This window comes from Pogona vitticeps, chromosome 11 (genome assembly GCF_051106095.1).
Source record: "Pogona vitticeps strain Pit_001003342236 chromosome 11, PviZW2.1, whole genome shotgun sequence".
NCBI classification, from domain to species: Eukaryota; Metazoa; Chordata; class Lepidosauria; order Squamata; family Agamidae; genus Pogona; species Pogona vitticeps.
In genome coordinates, this window is record NC_135793.1 from 5823307 (window position 1) to 5845080 (window position 21774).

Sequence of the window (21774 nt, forward strand, 5' to 3'; positions counted from 1 at the left end):
CAACCAGCTACCTGTTCTGAGCAAGTCATGTAAACAGAAATGTTTTCTGTAGCTCTTACTTTTACTTTTACAGATAAGTCTCGTTGGGACACTTTTCATCCTCAAAAGGGCAACAGCATTCAGTGAAGGGTAGCAGGTATATAAAACCAAGGGAAACCCTTCACAAGTTTAATATAATAAATAATTTTGTGTCACCAAGTCAATTCTGACTTACGGCAACCCCTCTGCAGTGTTTTCCAGAGAGAGAACAGTCAGAAGTGGTTTCCCATTCCCTTCCTCTAGGGGGCACCCTGGAACTGTGCAGCTCCCCCAAGGACACCCAGGCTGGCTTTACTTGCACAGTTCTGGCTTCATGTTTTCTTCCAGTTATAAAATCTCAGTTCTCCAAATGCAAAGCGTTCCGCAGGCTCAGCATCCTCTTAACATTGGGCTGCCTTACGATTATGCGCAAGGCGGTTTCTCATAAGGAAAAGCTCCCCTTTGGGAAAAAAAATGTGGAACAACTACCTGGAGCTGCTTTCGCTTTGCCATACAGCCACGTTGTCGTCCACGGACGCGTCGCTTGTCCCAACGGTGTCATCTTCCTGAGAGACGGGGAGGGAAAGAATAAGCATTGGTCTGGTTCCTCCATCACTTTACACCAGTCATGCTTTAAACTCAGGACAGAACAAGGTTTTCCTTTGTTTCTTTCTGCCTATGTTGTCTGAAAGTTGTTCAACACTTCTGTGGAATGCAGGTCAAAAGGACCTCGTCAATAATGGGCCGACTCCAAAGAGCATGCCTGTCTAAATCTCCCATCTCAAACTGTGAAGTCAGAAACTGACCTCAGGAAGCCTGGAAGATGCCACAGACAGTAGATATGGCAAGTGAACAGAACACACAGGTGGGAATGCCATAATCAAACATCTAGACTTAAATCAGACCTATATCTGATGCTATGCCTCGTATTCCACTTTATCTGATAACTGAGATTATAACTTTTGTATTAACGTTTTCTAGTCCCCTGGTTTTATTTATAACCCTATTGTTGCAGGCTTATGTTTCATTTTGCTGCAATCTGTCCAAGATAGTATGCTGCACTGATGGGAATGTGTATAAATGAATGAAATGAATAATAAAAGAAATCCAATCAACAGTCCAGGCTGTCCGTTGAATCAATGGGAGCTGCACATTCAGAAACTCTATCTGAGACTAGTAACTTGGATTTAAGCTTCTTCCAGGGGATTACAGGAGTGTTCCTTATCTGTAACAGAGAAGCTGTTGCAGGCAACATTCTCCCTAATCTTCCAGAGCACTGCCTGGTTGGGGGGGTGGAGAGAGGATCTGCCCTGTGCACATGGGGTTCCGGCTGCAACCAGGAGCAAATGGGCAGAAATACCAGCTCGGCTGCGTGCACCTGATTCAGCGCTGAAGAGAGAAACTCTTGGAGAGAAACTTGGTCATGAGTAGACAACTTTCATTTGTCTTTAAGGAAATGATGTTTGGAAACATCTTAATCACTCCGCACTGAAATAACCCAAGGTGAGACAGCCACGAACAACCATTTCCATCATCCTCACAGTATGGCCAAGTGCTCCACATACATTATCCATTCACAATCTTTACAGTATAATGAGATTAATATTGTAAGGATTATGAGTAATCTGTTCATAGATTAAGGTGAAGGGTGTCTTTGCCTAAAACCAGCTTGTGAGCTCCTGGGAAAGGCAAAAATCTGAAACAAGCTCAGTTTCTCTGCCCCTATAAGACATCTGGCTATGCCTAACTACTTCATTCATTCATTCATTTTGGGAGAAATCCACTGGTGCGTCTGGAATGGGTGACTCAGCCAACAGGGAATGGTCAAAGGTTTTCACAGTCCTCATGTTAATCCGGGAGGCTCCTTTCATGCTTCCCCACGCCTCCCCCCCACTATGCATATTGATTTATGTGGACGACCTCCAATAGTTACCAGTGATTCTGAAAGAACAGTCCATAAAACAATGCCAGTCCTCACCTGTCTCACTAATAATACATCACAACACATTTTACCACTGATTTCTGAAAATTACAGATTCAAAGAATGTTTGAGTTGGAAGGGGCCTAGAAGACCATCGAGTACAAACCCCCTGCTCAAGGCAGGAATCTAAATTAAAGCAGATCTGACAGAGGGTTGCCTGATTTTCTCTTGAATGTCTCCAGCGTTGGAGTGCTCTTCACTTCCCGAGGTCATGGATTTTCCTGATATTCAACTGAAATCTGGCTTTCTGTAGCTTCAGCCCATTATTATGTGTCCTGCCCTCTGGGATGATCGAGAACAGATCCTGTACGACTACCTTTCAAATATTTGAAAAGTGGTATCATGTCTCCCCTGAGTCACCATGCCTATGGAACAGTACGGATACATGTATGAATGTATGGCATTATTTCATATTATCATTGCCCTGACATGATCTGAGGTGAAGGTAAAGGTTCCCCTTGACATTTTTTAGTCCAGTTGTGTCTGACTCTAGGGGGCGGTGCTCATCCCGTTTTTCAAGCCATAGAGCCAGCGCTTGTCCGAAGACAGTTTCTGTGGTCACGTGGCCAGCGTGACTAGGGAACACCATTTTACCTTCCCACTGAGGTGGTACCTATTTATCTACTTGCATTTACATGCTTTCAAACTGCTAGGTTGGCGGGGAGCTGGGACAAAGCGACAGGAGCTCCCTCTGTCGCGTGGATTCGATCTTATGGCTGCTGGTCTTCTGACCCTGCAGCACAGAGGCTTCTGCGGTTTAGCCCACAGCGCCACCACGTCCCAACATGATCTGAAACTAACGTTAAATATGAATTAGTGTTCAAGGAAGATAAACAGCAGTTCTAGCCTGTACTAGGGATAAGACTGCAAAAAAAAATTAAAATAAACAAAATCTTTGGATGCCTGACCTCAGATGAGCTTTCAGAGTCTTCCTGGGCATGAGAACCTCTCCCAGCTCCTGGGGAATGGTGTTCAATAGTGGAGCGCGTTTGGTAAGTGTGTTGCCGTCTGCGTTGGTTTCTTCTCAAAGACCGCCCGCTGCCAGGTTGATAATCACTCTTTCACAATACCATGGAAGAAGAAGAAAACAAAACTTGAGAAGCTAATTCTGGCATCAAATATTTAAAAGATTAAATTGGAAGTCTACAGCCTGATTTGAGTGTTACAGTCATGAGACACTGGCTCACTTATTCTCCTCTGGACATGATCAAAAGAAGTGGATCAGAAATGTCAATTTCCATAAAAAGCAAAGGGTGCTGCTTATATATCATGCCATAGTGCTTAAGACACTCTTTGGGTGGTTTACCGTTTCATTGTGCAGGCTACACCTTCCTCCCCCCACCCCGCCAAATTGGGCACTTAATTAACCTCAGAAGAATGAAAGGTGGAGTCCACCTTGAGCTAGTCATCAAAGCATGGTGGTGGGCAGAGTTTTGACTGCAGTACTGCAGCTTAACCACTACACCACGAGTTCCTTGTTATACGGGAATGGTGGGGAGTTTAAAATAGAGCCTAACAGCAAGGTAAGATTTTATGACTGAGTTTGATTCTGGCTTCTTTGAACACATATAGCTTAAAAAGAGATTGGAAACCTACAGCCTCCTCCCTGCACCCCGGATCCAAATACACCCATCAGGAACTTCACACCCGCTGAATTTTGAAACTGATTTTTTAATCTGAGCCTCCGTAAGATCCCTTGTGCTCTTTAGAGGGTGTGATGGTTCATTTCAACACATGCTGGGCTTACCCAGCCCCCTTGGCTTCTCCAAAACACTTGGGAACAAAAAACAAAAACAACAACAACAAAAAACAAACCTAAATCTTTGCTCCTAATGCCACCATCTTATCCAGCTCTGTGCAAAGTTTTTTTTCCTGAAAACACTGCTCACCCTTTGTAAAGTATGGGAAGGTTTTCTTTTCTTTTCAACAGTGTACAGATGAATTTCTAAGTCACCTTTGGCAGCCCGGCACTCTTCCTGAACTCTGAAATGGAAGAAAGAATAAACGCAGGTCAAGGTCTAAACTAGAGATGGTCACGGACTGCTGGTTCGGGGGTTTGTTTACCGCCCAAACAAGTGGCTTCCTAGCCCTGGCTTCTCTGGGGGGCACCCACTCAGAGGCAGCGTAAGGAAGCCAGGGCACTGTCCCTGAGTGGACGCCCACCAGAGGAGGAGGAGGAGGAGGGACAAGGAAATGCCGAGCACCTCTTCAGATGGAAAACGAACCAGCAAGAACCACTGAACCGGCAGTTTCGGCCCGTCTCTAGTCTAAACCTTTCCAAAAAGATCAAGAGCGTCACTTTCTGATCAAATCCAGTAAGTGCATGGCTTCTAATCTCCCTTTACCTGCTAATACCAGGATGCAGCTCATTTACGACCACTCTCCTGCTCCACGCCATGAGATCCCTCTCGGTGGCCATCTGGCTCCTGGGGGCGTTGTGATGCATCTGCCGGACGCCTTCGATCTGACCGCTGCGTCTGAGCCCGACATTGGGAGGGGAAGCAATTTCCAAGCTTGGGCTCCTCAAGGCTACTGAAAGACACCACATCATACTGTTTCACTGTGCTTGCTGCACCCTCAGAACATCGAGGAAAGCGAGGGCTTGCTTTAAAAAAAGGGAAAAAAGGATGGTAGAGAATTCTTACTGTTAACGGATTGCAGTCTGTTCTGCAGGGGGTTTGGACGAGCCCCACCTTCATTCTGCCTCCGCAGATCTTGCTCTCGTTGCAGTTCCCGAATCATCCCATCAAGGATACTCTCCTCCTGCTCGTTGGTTTGCTGCCCAATCACTTGCTCCACAACCTCTCCATCACCTTCAGGAGACCAAAAACATCCAAAGAATCTTCTAAGGTGGTGCTGAGAATCATGCGTGGGGGGGGGCTCCCAAGCCAATTTCTACACCCCCTAGAGTCCCCATACCATTCTTCCCAGGATAGACGCATCGGGATCGTTAAACGGGATACCAAGGCTTTCATAAATGCTAGGCGCCCTTTCAAACAAAGTTCTGTTTCCAGTTAAGGGAAAGCCACGCATGATTCTAAACTCTAAACCCCAGAGCTATCCAGCAATTCATAGCTCAGGGGTTTTCGGAGCCTGGCTGCAGAGCCAGAGGTTGGGAGTTTGATTCTCCCATGGGGCCTCCTTGGCAAGGGCTGGACTGGATGACCCCTAGAGGACTCCCTTCCAGCTTAGCAGTTCTAGGATGACAAGGACGATCACCCTAGATTCTGTTCCCTTCGGCAATTTTAAGAGGCGACGTACCGTTGGCCACATATCCCAGCTGAGGAATGAGCTGTTCGTCTTTACAGTTTTCCCTCCCTGGCACCAGTCTTTGATATCTTGTGGGGTGAGGATTTCCATCCACGTCTACTAAGAAAGGGGGAGGCATGAGATGGGGGGCCTGTTGCGTTTGTTCATCGAGCACATAGTTATTGGCATCGCGGATGAGGGGGCGGTAGTCGGTGTGGAAGAACATCTGGTCTGGAATCTGAATAAGACACAAACTACACAATCAGTACAAAGATATAAACACATCTCAATTCATTTCTGAAATTAATTCATACGCTACGCTATGCAGTGTAAGCTAAAACTCAGTTTCTCGATCTTCGCACTGTTTTATTTTATTATTGGAGAGGGTAACAGATCTTCCATAGAGCTGATCTATAATATAATCTCTGTTGTATGGGGTCATTCAAGAGTAGGTGTCTTCGGCCTGAACTGTCTGGGGATAATAGGGCCTGTAGTCCAAGACACTGAGAAGGCAATAGGTCAGGGAATATTGGTCTAACTGTACTATAAGATATTGCAAATATATAATGGGCATCATTTCACATCTGATCTGTTGATCATACAAATAAAATAAAATTAATTAATGGGTATCATCTATTTACACAGTTGAGCTCTTTAAAGTTCTATTGGCTTTACGAAAGATATACGATCATGTTCAAAACCTTCGCACTGATGAGCAAGATTTAAAACTATTTATTATGTCATGGACGTAACAGATGTACTGTATTCTTGGACCAAATGCAGCTTTGGAAAGCACTAAGAACCTGCCAACGTACCCTTTCGTAAGATTTATTGCACCCAAAGCCGAACAACAGGAGGTGTCCGTGTGAATCCGTACAGGCAAAATGCTGACCATCGGGAGAGAATTTGCAGTCAAATACGGCACCGTGGCCTTGGCCCTCAATCTGTAAAACGCAGAAACACCACCATCAGCCATCGCTTGTTCTTTTGAATAAACCTCAGTAACCAGCTTACATGTCTCTTACATGCTTGTTCTGAAATTATAGGTCATTTGCTATGTTTGGTTCCCTAACGCAGTGCTTCTGAGAGCTACAAAGTTTATTTAAAGGTATTTCCAGGATGTATTGATCAGAGCTGGCCACTACAGGAAGCCAGAGACCATGCAAGGTATAGTGTTCGAGACTTGTGTGTGGAAAGGCTTGGAACCAATCCCCCGTGGATACTGGAGTCCTACTGTATACGTTTATATTGTATGTGCTTATATTGTAAGTTCTCGGCATAACAGAGTGCAAGGAACACACACGCTGCTAGAAAATTTAGAAATGCATGCCTTTGATCTGCTGGCTTGGGGCAGTCTAAGTGGCCCTGAACAAGAGGTAGGGCAGACTGCAATCCCTGGAGTACAGAAGAGAGACGTCCGCCAAAGGCATGCATTTGTCCTGGTCCTGCGGAACTCCTTCTCTGCTACAGGGCCCGGGAGCCCGTGACGGTCCCTCTGCTGTGCCTTACCATGTTGAAGTAGTTCCGGATTTTTGCCCCTTTCTCAAGGTCCCAAATGAAAATGTTCCCATCGTGGCCTGCAGAAAGCATAATCCTTTGGTCAAACGGGTGGGCTTCCAAAACAAACACCTCGTCGTCATGCCCCTGGGCGGAGTCAAAAGAAATCATAGGGTCAGAAAAAGGAAAAAAGCCACAGGTTGAGCTTCTCCGGCAACCTCCCTTCCATATGTACTGCCGACGCCTTGTCTTTGAGAGACAATCCATCAGTATTCTGGCCGATTCATTCAGGTAGCAAGTATGCAAACTATTCCTTCGCATGCCATAAGAAGCCCTGACCTGGAGAAATCTAATCCCACTATTCCTCTACATAACATGGAGTTTTACTTCTTTACTTCCTGATCATGTGCTGTCAAGACCATTCTGACTTATAGGGACCCTTTTCCAGGATTTTCTAGAACGCTCAGAAGTGCTTTACCCTTCCCTTCCTCAAGGGGCAACCTTGGGATGTTGCAGTTGGCCCAAGGCCACCTAGGCTGGCTCTTCTCCCAGGAGGCACAAGTGAGGAATCAACCTCCCAACCTCTGGCTCCAGTTAAGATTTTTAGCTAGCATCTTTTTTTCCCATCAGACATTTTCCTGATCACAAGAAATGGGGGAAATGCATGATGGAAAGAAAGATGCTAAGGCATGTCTCATATGGGTGACCCTTGTCCAGGGGGGATGAGGACTGAGATGATGGCGGCTGGGGAGCAGGTTCCTACATCTGGAGGCTCTGCAGTGGCTTTACAGCTCCACATATCCCAAGAAGGAAAGTGGCTGAGGTCACGATAAGGGTTCCCCTTGACATTTAGTCCAGTTGTGTCCGACTCTAGGGGGCGGTACTCATCCCCGTCTCAAAGCTGTAGAGCCAGCGTTTGTCCGTAGACAGTTTCTGTGGTCACGTGGCCAGCGCGACTAGACATGGAACGCCATGACCTTCCCACCAAGGTGGTACCTATTTATCTACTCTACTTGCATTTCATGCCTTCAAACTGCTAGGTTGCCAGGAGCTGGGACAAGCAACACGGGCTCACTCCATCGCGTGGATTCGATCTTATGACTGCTGGTCTTCCGACCTTGCCACCACTTCCCTGCGGCTGAGGTCACAGCCCAACACAAAAAGTGTTAAAATGTTGATCCTCTTAAAAAGCCGATCAAACAAAGCTCGACTTACAGATAAATTGTGAAGAAGCTGCCCTGTGGAAGAGTTCCACACTTTCAAGAGAAAGTTGTTCACCGCCGTGATCACGGTAGTATCGTATCGATCCCACGCCACCATGGTTACTTTGAGCTTGGACACTTTGTCCTCTCCAGACGGTAGGCAGTTCCTAAGAAAATGCACATTACACTTAGTCAAAAAGCCACTTATGAGTTCAAGATGGTTGCAAAAGTAAACGAGATACTATGAAATCTTTGAATAAATCATTTGTCTTGGTCTCGAAGAGGTAGAGGTGGTCATGGCAGAGATGTGGACCAGTGCTTGGGGAGCTATCCTGCCCCCACCATAATGTTTATCTAGTTTACTGTCCTCACCAACTATTCTTCCCAAGTGGTAAATATACAGGAATCATAAGCCTTGGCTGATTAATTGCCCTGCTCCAATGTTGTGGCGTCAACTGAAGTTCCCAACCGTTCTAAATTATTTAAAGAGATAATGCAAGTCACCTCTGAGCATCATGTGCTTTGAGGACTTTTATTCCTATTCTGTCTTCCCATTAGTGAGTTTTAAGTCAACATACTAGACTTTCTCTTCCACTTTATCATCATGAGATGCCCAAGATGACCCAAGTCAGGCTAAGACCAACTGGTTCATGGTCACCCTGTAAACTTCATGACATGTCAGTGATGAGAATTCCTGCAAATTCCTTTTCAGTCCCCCATAACCAGTATAACACACTGGGGAAAGGTACTGAATCGTGCCCATTAAAAGCTGGTCAGCTCAAGGAACTAATTTAGACCTGAATTTTTGCACCTACCTGAGATCTAGCTGTCTCACACCTCCTAATTTTGCAGGGCAATCCCAAGTGATAAAAGCAATGTTGTTTTGAATTCTGATGTAATGGTTTTCATCGCACTCGACTTGAAAGCTCCCACCCCACCCCAAAAAGGGGAGAAGAAAGGAAAAGGAAAAAGAAAATAGAAAGGAAAGGAAACACATTTGTTTGGAACTGCCCTAAGCTTCATAAAGGACAAAAAGAAACTGGAACCATAACTACTGAGAACCACTTTGAGTTGCTTGAGAAAGATGAGTTTTCAATACAGCTTGCTGACTTTTCTAAGGACTACAGGAACGTATCTATGGTTCCAAAACAATCTGATTGATGTAACACATCAATGTAACACAAGGACTGGTGAGAAACATGCAAGATTTCTGTTTTAATCAGTCATCTTAGCAACATAGGAAGTGACCTGACACAGAGACAAACCACTGATCCATCAAATGGACTACGGTATTGCTAGTGCTGACAGGAAGCCGTCTGCCAGGGTTTCAGGCAGGATTCTCCCTTGGAGATGCCAAGAACTGAAGTTGGGACCACGCTTCACTACTGAGCGATGACTCCTTCCCAGTACAGCAGCTGGTGTTCCCCAGAAGTCACCTAGCCAAGGATGAAGCAGTCCTGAACCTTGCTTAGCTCATCAAAATGAATGAATGAAAACAGTGTCCTGACTGCAGTTTCGTCACTTTTCTAGGAAAATGTAGTAAAAAAAAATCCAACCTTTAACAAAACAACTTGAATGTTCAAATAAAGGAATGATGCCAAGAAGAACCAGCTTCTTAAAAACCGAGCTGAGCAACTAATTCAGCACAAACAGCTGATAGACTAACGCTGGGAAAATGTTCCAGATGCAAATATTTCTGGCTGTTCTCCCGTTCTGTTTCACTCCCTACATGGATGGTAAAATGCCCTTTTTTGGAAACTCTGCCTTAACGGGCGATGCGACAAGTTGCTCCCTCCAGCACAAGCTGTTTTGCCGACTGATTCAGATGTCATTTGGAAAGTCGAGCAGCGACGTGCCTCCCGGGAGGAATGTCTCTACACAGTCCTCGGAACTCTCCTGAAACGAGGAATGTCTCTACACAGTCCTCGGAACTCTCCTGAAACTTCGCAGATGGTCACCTCAGCCTGTGGGTGCCACAGGGGACACGAGGACGTCAGACCACTGAAAAGGTGGAGGTGAACTTTGGAAAAAGCTGGAGCTACCATGGTTACCAAGACAAAACCCTTGCATGAAAGGATGAGTATTGTTTTTGAGGGTAGTGCCAGAATAGAACAGCGTGAGGGTTCAGAAAAGTGGGGGGAAAGGGGTGCGTAGGCACCTACTGATTGCAAGAAATGAGCATGACTGTGTTTTAAATTGTTCACACTTCTGCATATGAAAGACACAGAACTGGAAAAACGTTTTTTTCTCGTTTTTTACCCAGTTATCTTGGTAGACATATCTAACACGACATTCTTCCATTCTTGCTGCTGATACTGCCATATTCTAGCCGTTCCGTCTCTGCTTCCGCTGACAAACCTTAATCTGTATTGAAAATGTAAAAAGAAACAGAATTAAGCTTCTAAATCGCCAGGTTTCTCTATAGGCAGGCAAACTTCAAGCTTACGATGTCTACTTGGATTGTAACCCAGAACTGCAAAATGTGCCAGCCATGTATTTCAAAGGGAAACCATGGAAGAGGAGCATTCTGAGCTCAGGAATCTGTTCAGCATACTTGAGCTCACAGTCCTTCCTCAAACAAATCCACTCATAATTCTCCCAAGGCCATATTTTTTTTTCATTGAGCAGAATAACGTGAAAGAATGTTCTTGTTGCTGCTACTGTCAAAGACAGCAAGAAAGCAGTGATGATCCTATTCAACATCACCAGGATCCAACCTTGGGTCCCCCGATGTTCTTGGACTACAACCCCCAGAAATCAGGGCCAGCACAGCTGATAGTGAAGGCTTCTGGGAGTTGCAGTCCAAGAACATCTGGAGACCCAAGGTTGAGAACTGCTGGACTTGTTGATCCAGACCCATTATCTACCTGCCCAGGTTGTACAGCGCCTCTGCCGCCTATCTGGAAAACAACGTGTTAGCAAGTAGCAATGTTACTTCTAACGGGTTGTTTTCATGGCCATGATTCTGGTAACTTTCTTCCCCAAGTTAATGAATTAATTAACCCAGTCTATTTCTTCTTGTCAAAAGTCACCCTTCCAAATTCCTGGTTCTTATTACTTTTTGGAGCTAAAATGATGCTTGATTGAGACACTCTTTTGAGGGGTTTTGTTGTTATTGTTAAAATTTAGGCCATTTTCTTGCTTTAGCTGGATCCCTCCAAAGAAACTAAATTGTAACATGCTATGCAACTAACACCACAATGGCTGAAATCCAGAAGTGAGTGGCAACTAGATTAGGCCCACTGAATCAGTGGCAATTTGGCGAATCACATTCCACTGGTTCAATGGGCCTACTCTAGTTGCAATTTACTATTGGATTTCAGCCAACGAGTCGAAATGCTTCGATCACTATATCAGACAACCACAGTGAAAGAAAAAAGAGGTTACTTACCTGTGCTATACATTATAGGAAATGGGAAATCCAGTACTTTGTGATAAATAGTTTGCGTTCAAGAACTCAAGAGTTGGGACCTCTGTTGCTTTTCAAGGCCTTTTACAAAATATTATGCAAAACATAGCCACTTGAATAGATGCTTACCTGTCTCCATTGTTGCAGAACTGAACCGCAACGACTTTGTCCTGTCAATTTAGAAAAGGGTCATTTTAAGCAACATTTATTTTTCAGTCACTTGTTTTACAACTCTGCCCTGTCCCCCTACCGCCTCTCTACCAGGTTCAACTCAAAAGGTTCCCTAGGAGCAACCCTCCCATTTGGAGGTCGGCACCCCTCAACACTGACCCACATCAACATGGAGGTGGACCACTACTGGCCCAATTGTTGGATAGTTCAGTGGCTTAGGTCTCTGGCTGCGGAGGTTGGGAGTTCGATTCCCCACTGTGCCTCCTTAACAGGAGATGATCCAATGATCCATAGGGTCCCTTCAAGCTCTGCAGTTCTAAGATGATTATGTTAAGATGAAAGAGGAGCTACTAGGGGCTATAAATAGCTAAAGGTCAACATTAGACAGACCACCAGCCCTTTGCCTTTCAGCCTGTCAAGATTGCAACTCATCTCTGGACAACTGCTTTTTCCAACAGCCGTTGACATACGGCTTGCGCAATACCTCTCTGGCTGATTCTGTCATCAGGGTGGGCAAAGTGTGGTCTACTGGAGGCACAAAGCAAAAGTGCAACACCACCCTAGTGGCTACAGCCCTCTCTGTTTCTTTAAATGTTTCTCTTTGAAAGCCAATCCCCATCCCTTTAGGGGCATTGTGGACGATTTTTAGGGCTTCTAAGCTTCTCCTGGGACATGATTTTTTTCTCCAAACAAGACATGGCAATGATTCACTTCTCCTTTTGAAGAAATGCCCTTCCTGGGCCAAACACAGAACGGAGAGACAAAAAGAGCAAACCTGGGCAAAATGTGGCCCTCCAGATGTTGCTGAACTGCAGCTCCCAGCAATCCTAGCCCACACAGCCAATAGTGAGGAGTGCTGGGATTTGCAGTTCAGCAACATCTGGAGGGCTGCACTAGAGCAGCAGGCCCCCAGATGTTCCTGGACTACAACCCCCAGAATCCTTCCCTACCAGCTGTGCCGGCCAGGATTTCTGGGAGCTGTCGCCCAAGAATATCTGAGGACTCAAGCTTGGGAAGCCCTGCCTTAGAGGAACATATGCTCCTCGCCATAACCTATCCCAAAGCGCTGGGTACGGATCCATCAACATAGTCATTACAGTGGCTGATAGTGTCATGTCCCTTAGTCAAAATGTCTTATCAAAATAAGAGCCAGGATACTCCTCTTGTCAAAAATCAGAAACAAATGTACAAACACACCTTGCTATCGTGTGTAGCAAAATGTTTTCAATAAGAATTGAAACAAGTGGTTGCATGTAGTAATAATTCTCGGTGAAACAAATAATGCTACAGAGTGCCTTGTTATTGATTTGTCAAATCAATGCCCTCTTTTCCTGCTCATCATGAAATACTTCAGTCAGTTAGTATGAATATTTGATGTGTAACAAAATGGCTCTTGAACTAGCAGTCACTGGCAGGTGCACGACTTCAGGTACACATCATCCTGCCAGACTGAAGGGCCTCTTCTTTTGAAGAAAATGAAAATGTCCGCATATGCAAGACATTATTACTAAGAAGAGATCATTATTTTTTTCAAAAATATTTTCTCTAAAACTTCAGAGTGTCACTTCTTTCAGGCTTTTCTTGTTCTCTTAGGGGTTCTTTTCTTTTGTTTTAATTCGGTGCTTGTTCTGTTCTGGTTAAAACGATATTTTAATATTATCATCTATTAGCTGTTTCTGTTTTGAATAGAATAAGTAGGGCAAAGGTTTTAACTTTTTCCTCCAGAGTAAAATACATCATTGCATAAGCATTAGATACTTGAAGAATTAATTAAGGAACTGTTTATTCTATAGCAAATAGGCTACAAGACTATGCGGTGAGATGGGTAGGATTCAAACCCCATCCTGGTAATTCATTGGACAGCAGTAGTAAAACCACTGCTTGAATATCTCACATACCTTGAAAACTGTATTAGGATTGCCTTAAATTGGATGCAACTTAATAACATATAATACTACCAAGTAAGATTTTAAGGCTTTTAAAAAATATATATTTGATATATTATTAATTAAAACATACATTTGGAATACTAAAGGGGGTGGAGAGCTATTTCTAAATGTGGTGATGTATTTTATTCATTTGTGTCCCACCTTTCTGCCAGTATTGTAATTAAGCCAACTCATAATATGCACTAAAAACAAATATAGCTTTCAAAAAGCAACATTGAGATGCAATTAAATAAGTTATCACCTTAAAACAAGCACTGAATTGAAACAATGTAAAAACTATTTAAAAATGTAACAAGAAAACAAGTGCACCTACAAAAACAAGAAGCAAGAGAACAGTCCTAAATGCGTATGTGTATATTTGCTCCCTGCTAAGAGCTCACAGGACTGTAGTAGAACAAACTGTATTACTACACAAAAAAACTAGAGCTTGCTCCAGGTGTTTAAGTGTTGCTAGTCTTTGCAAGAGCCCCAAGATGGACTATGCTGCAAAAAGGTTTCTTTGCAAACTTCTACAGAAATCGCAGCATTTGGGGGTCGGGCCATGCAAATCCTCCCAGCTTAGTTCTCTGTATGCAGTCAGAGGCAAATGCTAACTTATACAGGCATTTCACAAACAAAATTATCCATGGGAGATGGGTGTTTTCAGTGGTGTGGAAGCCATGTGTAGGTGATGGCTCTGAAAAAAAATAAGTTGAGGTGACTTTTATAGCTGTAGAGCAGAATAACTGTAGGGGAGGGCTGAAGATGTTTTACTTCCGACCATACTTTCAAGGATAGCTTCTAGTACACATGTGTCAAACTCAAGGCCCACGGACCGAATCCATGTTGTTCATGTGGCCCTCACTGTGTTGCCTGCTACTGTGCAGTATTCAATACGCAGGTGCTTGCTCCGTCACCCATAATGCTCTGCAAGGATGCTGGGAATCCGCCCAGCGGGACTTCTAATCCCAGCATTCCAAGCAGCGAAGAGTCAGAAAGTGCAGCTGCTTGGGCGGTGTACAGCACCTTGGGAAATGTAGTCGTCACTATTTAATATGATAAACGGTAGATACATTTATATAGTCTTACAGATACAACCGGCCCTTTGAGGGCAACCCTAATGCCGATGTGGCCCAAGATGAATTGAATTTGACACCTCTGTTCTAGAGTGTCCTCGTAAAGAAATGCAATTGAACGTGGTCCAAAAAAAAATATATTAATGGCCCCATATAAACCCAGCATTCTGTTGGAGATGTTCTTTGTCTCCTCCTTTAGGGATGGGGGCGTAAGACAGCATGCTTTATGAAAAACAGACCTCCTCAACCTGACAGTTTCCAGATATTTTGGAGCCTATCAACCCCAATTTACCATGACATTCTGGGATTAGTAGTCCAATTTGGGGGGGGGGGGAGAGTGACAGAAGAGGGAAGGAAAACTTTAAAGTGAACTAGTCAATAAAAAAAATTGGGTCAATGAGGACAATCCATTTTCTGTAGACTCCACTGTTTTCCTACCATTCCAAGTTCGGAACGAAAGAGCCACTGCCTGTTTTGCTCTTACCGTATGAGATTCCAACTGAGCTATTTTCTCTGGCGATTCAGAGCCCAAGTAATATATTCTAATCACATGGTCAGTGCTTCCTGTTGCAATGAACATGCCACCTAAGAAGGAAAAGGGGGAAAGATGGGGAGGTATGGGCAGGGAAGAAGCAAAGCAACTGTTAATTCTTTATTACACTAAAGCGAATGGTAACCCCCTGGTTCTAAAATTAAAAACCAAAAACGGAGGAATGATATGACAGATTTTTCCCATTCAAAGTCTGCAGATTATGACAGTTTAGTTCTCTGTTATTCAAAGGGCACAGACTTGTTGTGTGCCATCAAGTCAGAACCAACTTATAGGCACCTTAATCGAGCTTTCATGGTAGGTGAAATATTTAAGAAGTGGTTTGACCAGTTCCACTCCCCCAGCGAGTTTCCATGGCCAAGTGGAGATTCAAACCCTGGTCTCCATAGTCGGTCACCCTGTCCACAACACAGCACTGGGTACCGTAAGAGGCATACCTTGATTCAAGCCCTTACCACAGCATTACTGAACCATGATGCTAAATTTGGGAGGAACTGATTGGAACACTCCCAAATTTGTCATAATCTCTGAAATGGCATTAACATTTGTTAAGTGCCTTGCTATATTGATTTGACTAAGAAAATGAAAACCAGGAGGAATTCAGTCCAACCATCCCATACCCGGCCACGTCTGGAAGGCACCCAATCAGGAGGAGGAGGCGGGGCAGAGAAGCCCATGCCGTTACTTCTGATGGGGCGTCCACGGGAGGAGAATCCAGGGGGCCTGTGCAGCAACCTGCAGGCCTGATTGGCTGAACCACAGTAAGTGCCCATCGCTAATCAGGACTGATGGATTTAGTATGAGAGCACTGCAAAAAGGTAATGCCTCTCTATTTTGCCTGAAGCTGAATTTTCATCTACTATCCATCCCAAGAATAGCCAAACAAATTGATTTCAACCACTTACTAGATGTTTTTGTCAATTAATAATGGTTTTGAGTAGAATTTTTTCAGAAGCCTGCCTTTCCCCCAGAAATCTCAGCTATGTGCTGGGTTTTTTTTTAAAAAAATAAATACTGAAATATCTTCATAAATGGGGGTGGTGAAGATTTCTTATGTATAAAATATTTATGAAGGCTAGATAATTTCCATTACTGGAAAACATGTACATACCAGAGCTGAAAGATGAACATGATATCTGAACACCAGGTCTTGACCTCTCAGCAAATTTGATGGGCCGATCCCTAAAATGCAAATATACAGCATTGAAATTACAGTGGTGCCTTGCATTACGACATTAATTTGCTCCAGCGAAATAGCTATAAAACGAAAACGTCGTAATGCGATTTTAAAAAGCCCATAGAAACGCATTAAAACCCGATTAATGCGTTCTTAGGGGCTTGAAACTCACCGTTCAGCGAAGATCCTCCATAGTGCGGCCATTTTCGCTGCCTGTGCAGCGAGGAATCCATGCCAGAAAAGAGCGGAGGGCAGCCATTTTGTTTACCCTGTGGCCATTTTGAAAACCGCCAATTAGCTGGTCGAAAATCATCGCTTTGCGATGATTGGTTCCCGAAGCAGGGAACCGATCATCGCAAAGCGAAATTCCCCCATAGGGAACATCGTTTTGCGATTGCTTTTGCGATCGCAAAAGCATCAACATCTAGCGATTTCGTTGTCAAATGGAGCGCCCGTTAAGCGAGGCACCACTGCACATCACTTTATGTGGTGCAAGGACCACTGTAGCCTAGTAGGAAATATTTTTTTTGCAACAGGTGTTGGAAACATGGTTACCAATGTGAGATCCCAGAAATTAAACAAAATTAAAGAAAACAGTCTTTTTGTTACTGGTACCTTAAATATTTCTAACACCAACAACATGGGAAAACAATCTTTTCATATTGTTATCAACACGTTTCAAAAGAAAAAAACTGACAAGCTGCTAGTTTGCCACCTGTCAACATTTAAAATTTATTTAAATTCAACTAAATCCATTTGGAATCAAACCACTTGAAGATTATGTATCTCCAATCAAGCGGAAACAAGTTCTTGAATGCAAGTGTTTAAAACTGAGAAGGTACACATTTTGGAAAGGCAAAACACATGTTTTTGCTCCTGCCCAAAGCTTTGAATTATAAGGAAGCTCACAAAGAAAAAATTCCTTCCCTAATACTGGTAGAAACCCATTCCTATAACTGAATTAATCTGGCGAAGTTTGAATAACTGTGCAAGAAAATTAAGCATGTGAACAGCAATTGCAATACAAAATGGTCAGAATCCTATTGCTGTGGCTAATTGGATCTAACAGATGAGGTGCTGGGTGCACCATGATCATATATGTGGACAGACACCATCTGTGCAACTAAGATGCTCTCCCAATACATAATCAATTATCTGAGATTAACTGTGGCAAGTGATGCGTTTCTTACTCACACACCGGCCAATGCAAAATAACTAGATATGAAAAAGCAGCTCGTGTTAACCATTCACTCATTTCAGAGAGCTGTGGCTTGAGAGCATCAGAGTGAACGTCCTACAAAAATGGTATATGAATATGCAAATATCACCAAGTTAAGAGAATCATTAGTAATAATAGCGGTGAATCATCTCTGCTTCAGAATTTAAAAACCAACTTTCCCCTAGTGTAAACACTACTGGACTAAATGGACCAATCACTTGATCCAAATAAAACTAATATAATACATCTATTAAATAAGGGTACAAACTCCCTTTTGGTACACATAACAATTTGTGGACAGACCTTTTTAATTAATTAGTCAAGGGTTTCTACAGCTTTGTTTAAAAAAAAAAGATACACACCAACCCAATAATCCCATATTAATATGTATTATAAATTAAGTTACCATATATTATTGCACATATACAGTACTTTTTAAAAAAATCAATGGAACAGTTTCATGGCACCCTCTAAACCATCACGCTTCAAGGTGAAGAGAAACTAAACAAACCTATTCCCTGATTGGCTTTTCTATAAATGGAGTTATCAACGGCTACCTTTTATCACCTTGTTTCCAATATTACCATACTCACACAATGGCCCAAGGTAAGCAGTTACCAAGAGTTAAGTTAGACCTCTTTAGAGCACAGCAGCAGCTAGGCCATAAGGGGAAACATAATGGGCTGAGTTCAATTGTTGGTCCCAACTAAAGGAAGCCCACCTAAGGAAAATCCACATCTTGCAAACTAAAGGCTGTGCCTTCTTTTACTGAGTCAATCCAGCCTTTGACCTCGGTTGCCTTCTTTTCCCAATGCCTTCAGTTTTTCCTAGCATTCTTGTCTCTTCCAGGGACTCTTCACAAACAATTGGACTTCTCCCACTAAGTTGATCTAAGAGTTAAAACCAGAGGCTCCCAAACTTTTTAAAGTTGCAGCTTCCTTGACTCCATCCCAGGGCCCCCCCCTCCCCAGGGCAAAAGGGACACCACCACTGCTGCCTCTGCCTCTTCTTCTCTCATGCAGGTGGGCATCCAGGGACAGGGCATGTCTCACCCTGGGGCCTGTGCCTGGGAACGGGCAGGGCATTAGGCAGGATCCCAGCCAGCATGAAGGAAGAGGGAGGTGACGGCAAAGGATCAAAAGTTTCTGCACACACACACACACGGGGCTGGGTTGACGCTCAGTTTGGGAACCACCGAGTTAAATGACCTGTTCCAGGGATGGAACAGAGTAAAAGGAAGAAATCAAATTGTACCTACTTAAATTTCATTGTATTTAAATGCCACTGCCAGAAGCAGATCGTCCCATCAGCACCTGTAGAGGTGAGGTATCGAGTTGTTCCTTTTCTTGCTGGAGAAAACTACAGATTGAAAAGGGAGACACCATAAATGCACTTTGTAATGCTATCGCACTGGCCTAGCTTTATAACATAATCGGCCGTTCTGCTATGTGTATGCTACACTGGAACTTAATGGCAACACTACCCAACAGGTCAGAGAGTTTAAGTATTTGGGTGTTATAGACACACCTGGTGGAGTCACCGGGAGACAGCGATTAAGTCAGCAAAGCTTTCACCGCAGGCTATCTTATGCGCCCATCGTGCTTGGGGCCACTCAGACATCCCCACTGCACTACAGATTTTTTAATGCCAAATAAGCAGCACAGCTTCTTCATGGTGTCCCCATCTGGGTGCCTGCCTTCCACAGTTCCGTGGAAAGGGTCCAATCAATGTTCCTGTACAAAAACTTTGGCCTGCCCCGCTGTGTCTCCTATGCAACCCTATGCCTTGAAGGTGGTCAACACAGGCATTTTTGTTATCTATCTTGCTATTCTATTTGTCATGAAAGGTCCAGAATAGGACACTGCACTAATGGGATAGTATATAAAGTTAAATAAATAAGTGTGGATTTTCCCCCCCAAAAAGAAATCATTTGATGCATAGAAGCTTGAGACACAGCCCTGGTGTACTTAAGGCAAAAACAAATGCAATGTTGTGTCTCCGTTAATCAAAAGCACCTCCCCACTGCCAAAACAAGCAAGCAAGCAAGCAAGCAAAAATTCCCTACACGTTTGCTGGACTTACCTGTATGGAAGTAATGGAAGCCGAGTGGCCCAGCAGCACGGCCACGGGTGCACAAGTCCGAAGACACCAGACTCTGACTACCTTGTCGCAGCTCCCTGCAGCAAGGAGGGTGTTCTCGTAACTAACAGCCATGTCGGAAATTTCAGCCGAATGTCCTCGGAGAGTCGCGAGCAAACGTCCGTTATCTGTAGCCCAAATTTTCACCAAGCAATCATCTGAGCCCTAATGTTTCACACAAAAAACACCGTCCAAAGTGTAACATGCAGAAGGGCCACTTTTCTTTTCCCCCATTATGAGCCGAGAGAGAGAGTCAGACCATATTTCTGTTTTTTGTCCTACACGCTTGCTTGCCCCTGCCTTGATGCCCTGCTGGTGGACTTCCAGAGGCCCCTAGATGGGCACTGTTGAGAATTAAGAGGAAGGACTCCACGGATAGGATCAGCCTTTTCCTATCTTCTTCACTGGATGGGCTACATACTTTCTTATAAACAGGGAAGTGAGGTTGTTTATAATATACAAACTAATATATCTCTTTGTTTTTCTTCTTCTTTTGTACTCCCAAAATAACCAAGCGAAGACCACTAGACAACACCTCTCTTGAAAAAGTGGCAAGTCAAGTGTATTGACTAAAAACATTAGTTAAATAGTTGCATCTTCTTCTTAAAGGCCTCTTTTTTCTTTTCAAAAACAACACTTAAACAACCACCTCCCATATCTTCCCCTGGTTTGTAATATTTCATGATTGCTCAACTCACTGTGAAAATTCGTCTCCCGCTGCGATCAAATGCTACACAATATACAGAGGATAAATGCCCCAGAATCCTCTTGTGCATCTTGATGTGCTGATAGAAGGAGGATGGGAACAAATGGCTGAAACGTCCATATCCTGTTAACGGCCTGGCACAGATTATATTTACTGGAAAAGAGGGGGGGGGAGGAAATGCACAATAGTAAACAGTCCTGATTGAATTATACACAATAATGGGCTCAAGCCACAGGAAGCCAGATTTAGGCTAAACGCCAGGAAAAACTTATTAACTGTTAGAGCAGGACAACCATGGAACCAATGACCTCGAGTGGCGGCAAGTGCCTCAACCCTGGAGGCATTCAGAACAAAACTGGACAACCCTCTGTCAGATCTGCTTTGATTTGGATTCTTGCACTGAGCAGGGGTTGGACTTGATGACCTTATAGCCCCCTTCCAACTTAATTATTCTTTGATTCTGTGAATTTATACAATGGTAAGGGGCAAATGTTGGGTATCACTGATGCAGAGGTCTGCATGGCAGGCCACCAGATGCAACTGTGAGTCCTTGTTTAGATGATTAAACCGCAAACCCAAACTTAGTGCAGGGGTTGACAGTGGTTGCAATGGAGTCAGGAACAACCATGTGCAGAGAAGGTACATGAGTGGCACAATCTGCTCACCCAATCTGTACTATGCAATGGCAGAATCTTGGGAACTAAATAAGGGAAACCCTATTTAGCAATAAAGTGCAATATACTTTGTTAAGCCTCTCGCTTCTCCAGTTTTTACAGTCCTTTTTAGAAGTTTCTATAGAAATTAAATCAGTATTTTTATGTTTCAGCAAGGCTTCCCAATCCATCACTGACTGTACCAGATCTGACACACAAGGAATACCTAGAGTAGTGTTTCTGTGATTTTTTAAAAAAACTGATAAACAGAGATTTAAATTCCCCTTTCACTGCTGCCTCAGCTTTTGCTCTCTGAAATCACAAGTGGTTCACTATTCTCACAATTTCATCTTTATATTTATCTGGCAAAATCCAAACAAACAAAAATATTTGGATTTTGCCTGATATGCTTGCACAGACTAACACGACTATCTCTTCTAATACTACATCTTTAAATATGCCTTTTTGGATGCAGAGGAAGTTTTGTGAACACAGTCAGGATTTGATTCATTGCCTTATTTAGCCATCAGGATGTTCCTTCCCAAAATATAAAGTAAATTCGTTCATTCATTCATTCATTCATTCATTCATTCATTCATTCATTCATTCATTCATTCATTCATCCATCCATCCATCCATCCATCCATCCATCCAACTTTCATGCTGCCCAATTAGTGCAAAGCACTAAAGAATAATTCAATACCAGACAGGCAAGCTGGGTGAATGGATAATCTTGCTTTGGAATTTGAGAGACTCTAGATGACATTTGAGAGAATTTGAGAGACTCTAGATCACATTT

The 21774-nt window shown here is 43.6% G+C and overlaps 1 protein-coding gene across 4 annotated transcripts in view; it reads right to left on the reverse strand.

Annotated features, from left to right (window-relative positions):
• The window catches only part of BRWD3 (bromodomain and WD repeat domain containing 3), a 58361-nt gene that overhangs the window by 25924 nt on the left and 10663 nt on the right, over nucleotides 1-21774 (reverse strand). For 2 of the 4 annotated variants that reach the window (XM_072981075.2, XM_072981073.2), the window contains exons 7-22: nucleotides 20315-20475; nucleotides 19560-19781; nucleotides 18736-18836; nucleotides 16193-16263; nucleotides 15016-15116; nucleotides 11486-11526; nucleotides 10207-10311; nucleotides 7961-8114; nucleotides 6758-6892; nucleotides 6064-6192; nucleotides 5261-5486; nucleotides 4645-4812; nucleotides 4345-4531; nucleotides 3889-3982; nucleotides 2908-3057; nucleotides 508-584 (exon numbers count right to left, since the gene is read on the reverse strand). In XM_072981075.2, the coding sequence (XP_072837176.2) occupies nucleotides 508-584; nucleotides 2908-3057; nucleotides 3889-3982; nucleotides 4345-4531; nucleotides 4645-4812; nucleotides 5261-5486; nucleotides 6064-6192; nucleotides 6758-6892; nucleotides 7961-8114; nucleotides 10207-10311; nucleotides 11486-11526; nucleotides 15016-15116; nucleotides 16193-16263; nucleotides 18736-18836; nucleotides 19560-19781; nucleotides 20315-20475 (2122 nt within the window). Of the gene's footprint in view, nucleotides 1-507; nucleotides 585-2907; nucleotides 3058-3888; nucleotides 3983-4344; nucleotides 4532-4644; nucleotides 4813-5260; nucleotides 5487-6063; nucleotides 6193-6757; nucleotides 6893-7960; nucleotides 8115-10206; nucleotides 10312-11485; nucleotides 11527-15015; nucleotides 15117-16192; nucleotides 16264-18735; nucleotides 18837-19559; nucleotides 19782-20314; nucleotides 20476-21774 lie in introns of those variants that run through there. The other 2 variants (XM_072981074.2, XM_072981076.2) reach the window with 2 other exon arrangements.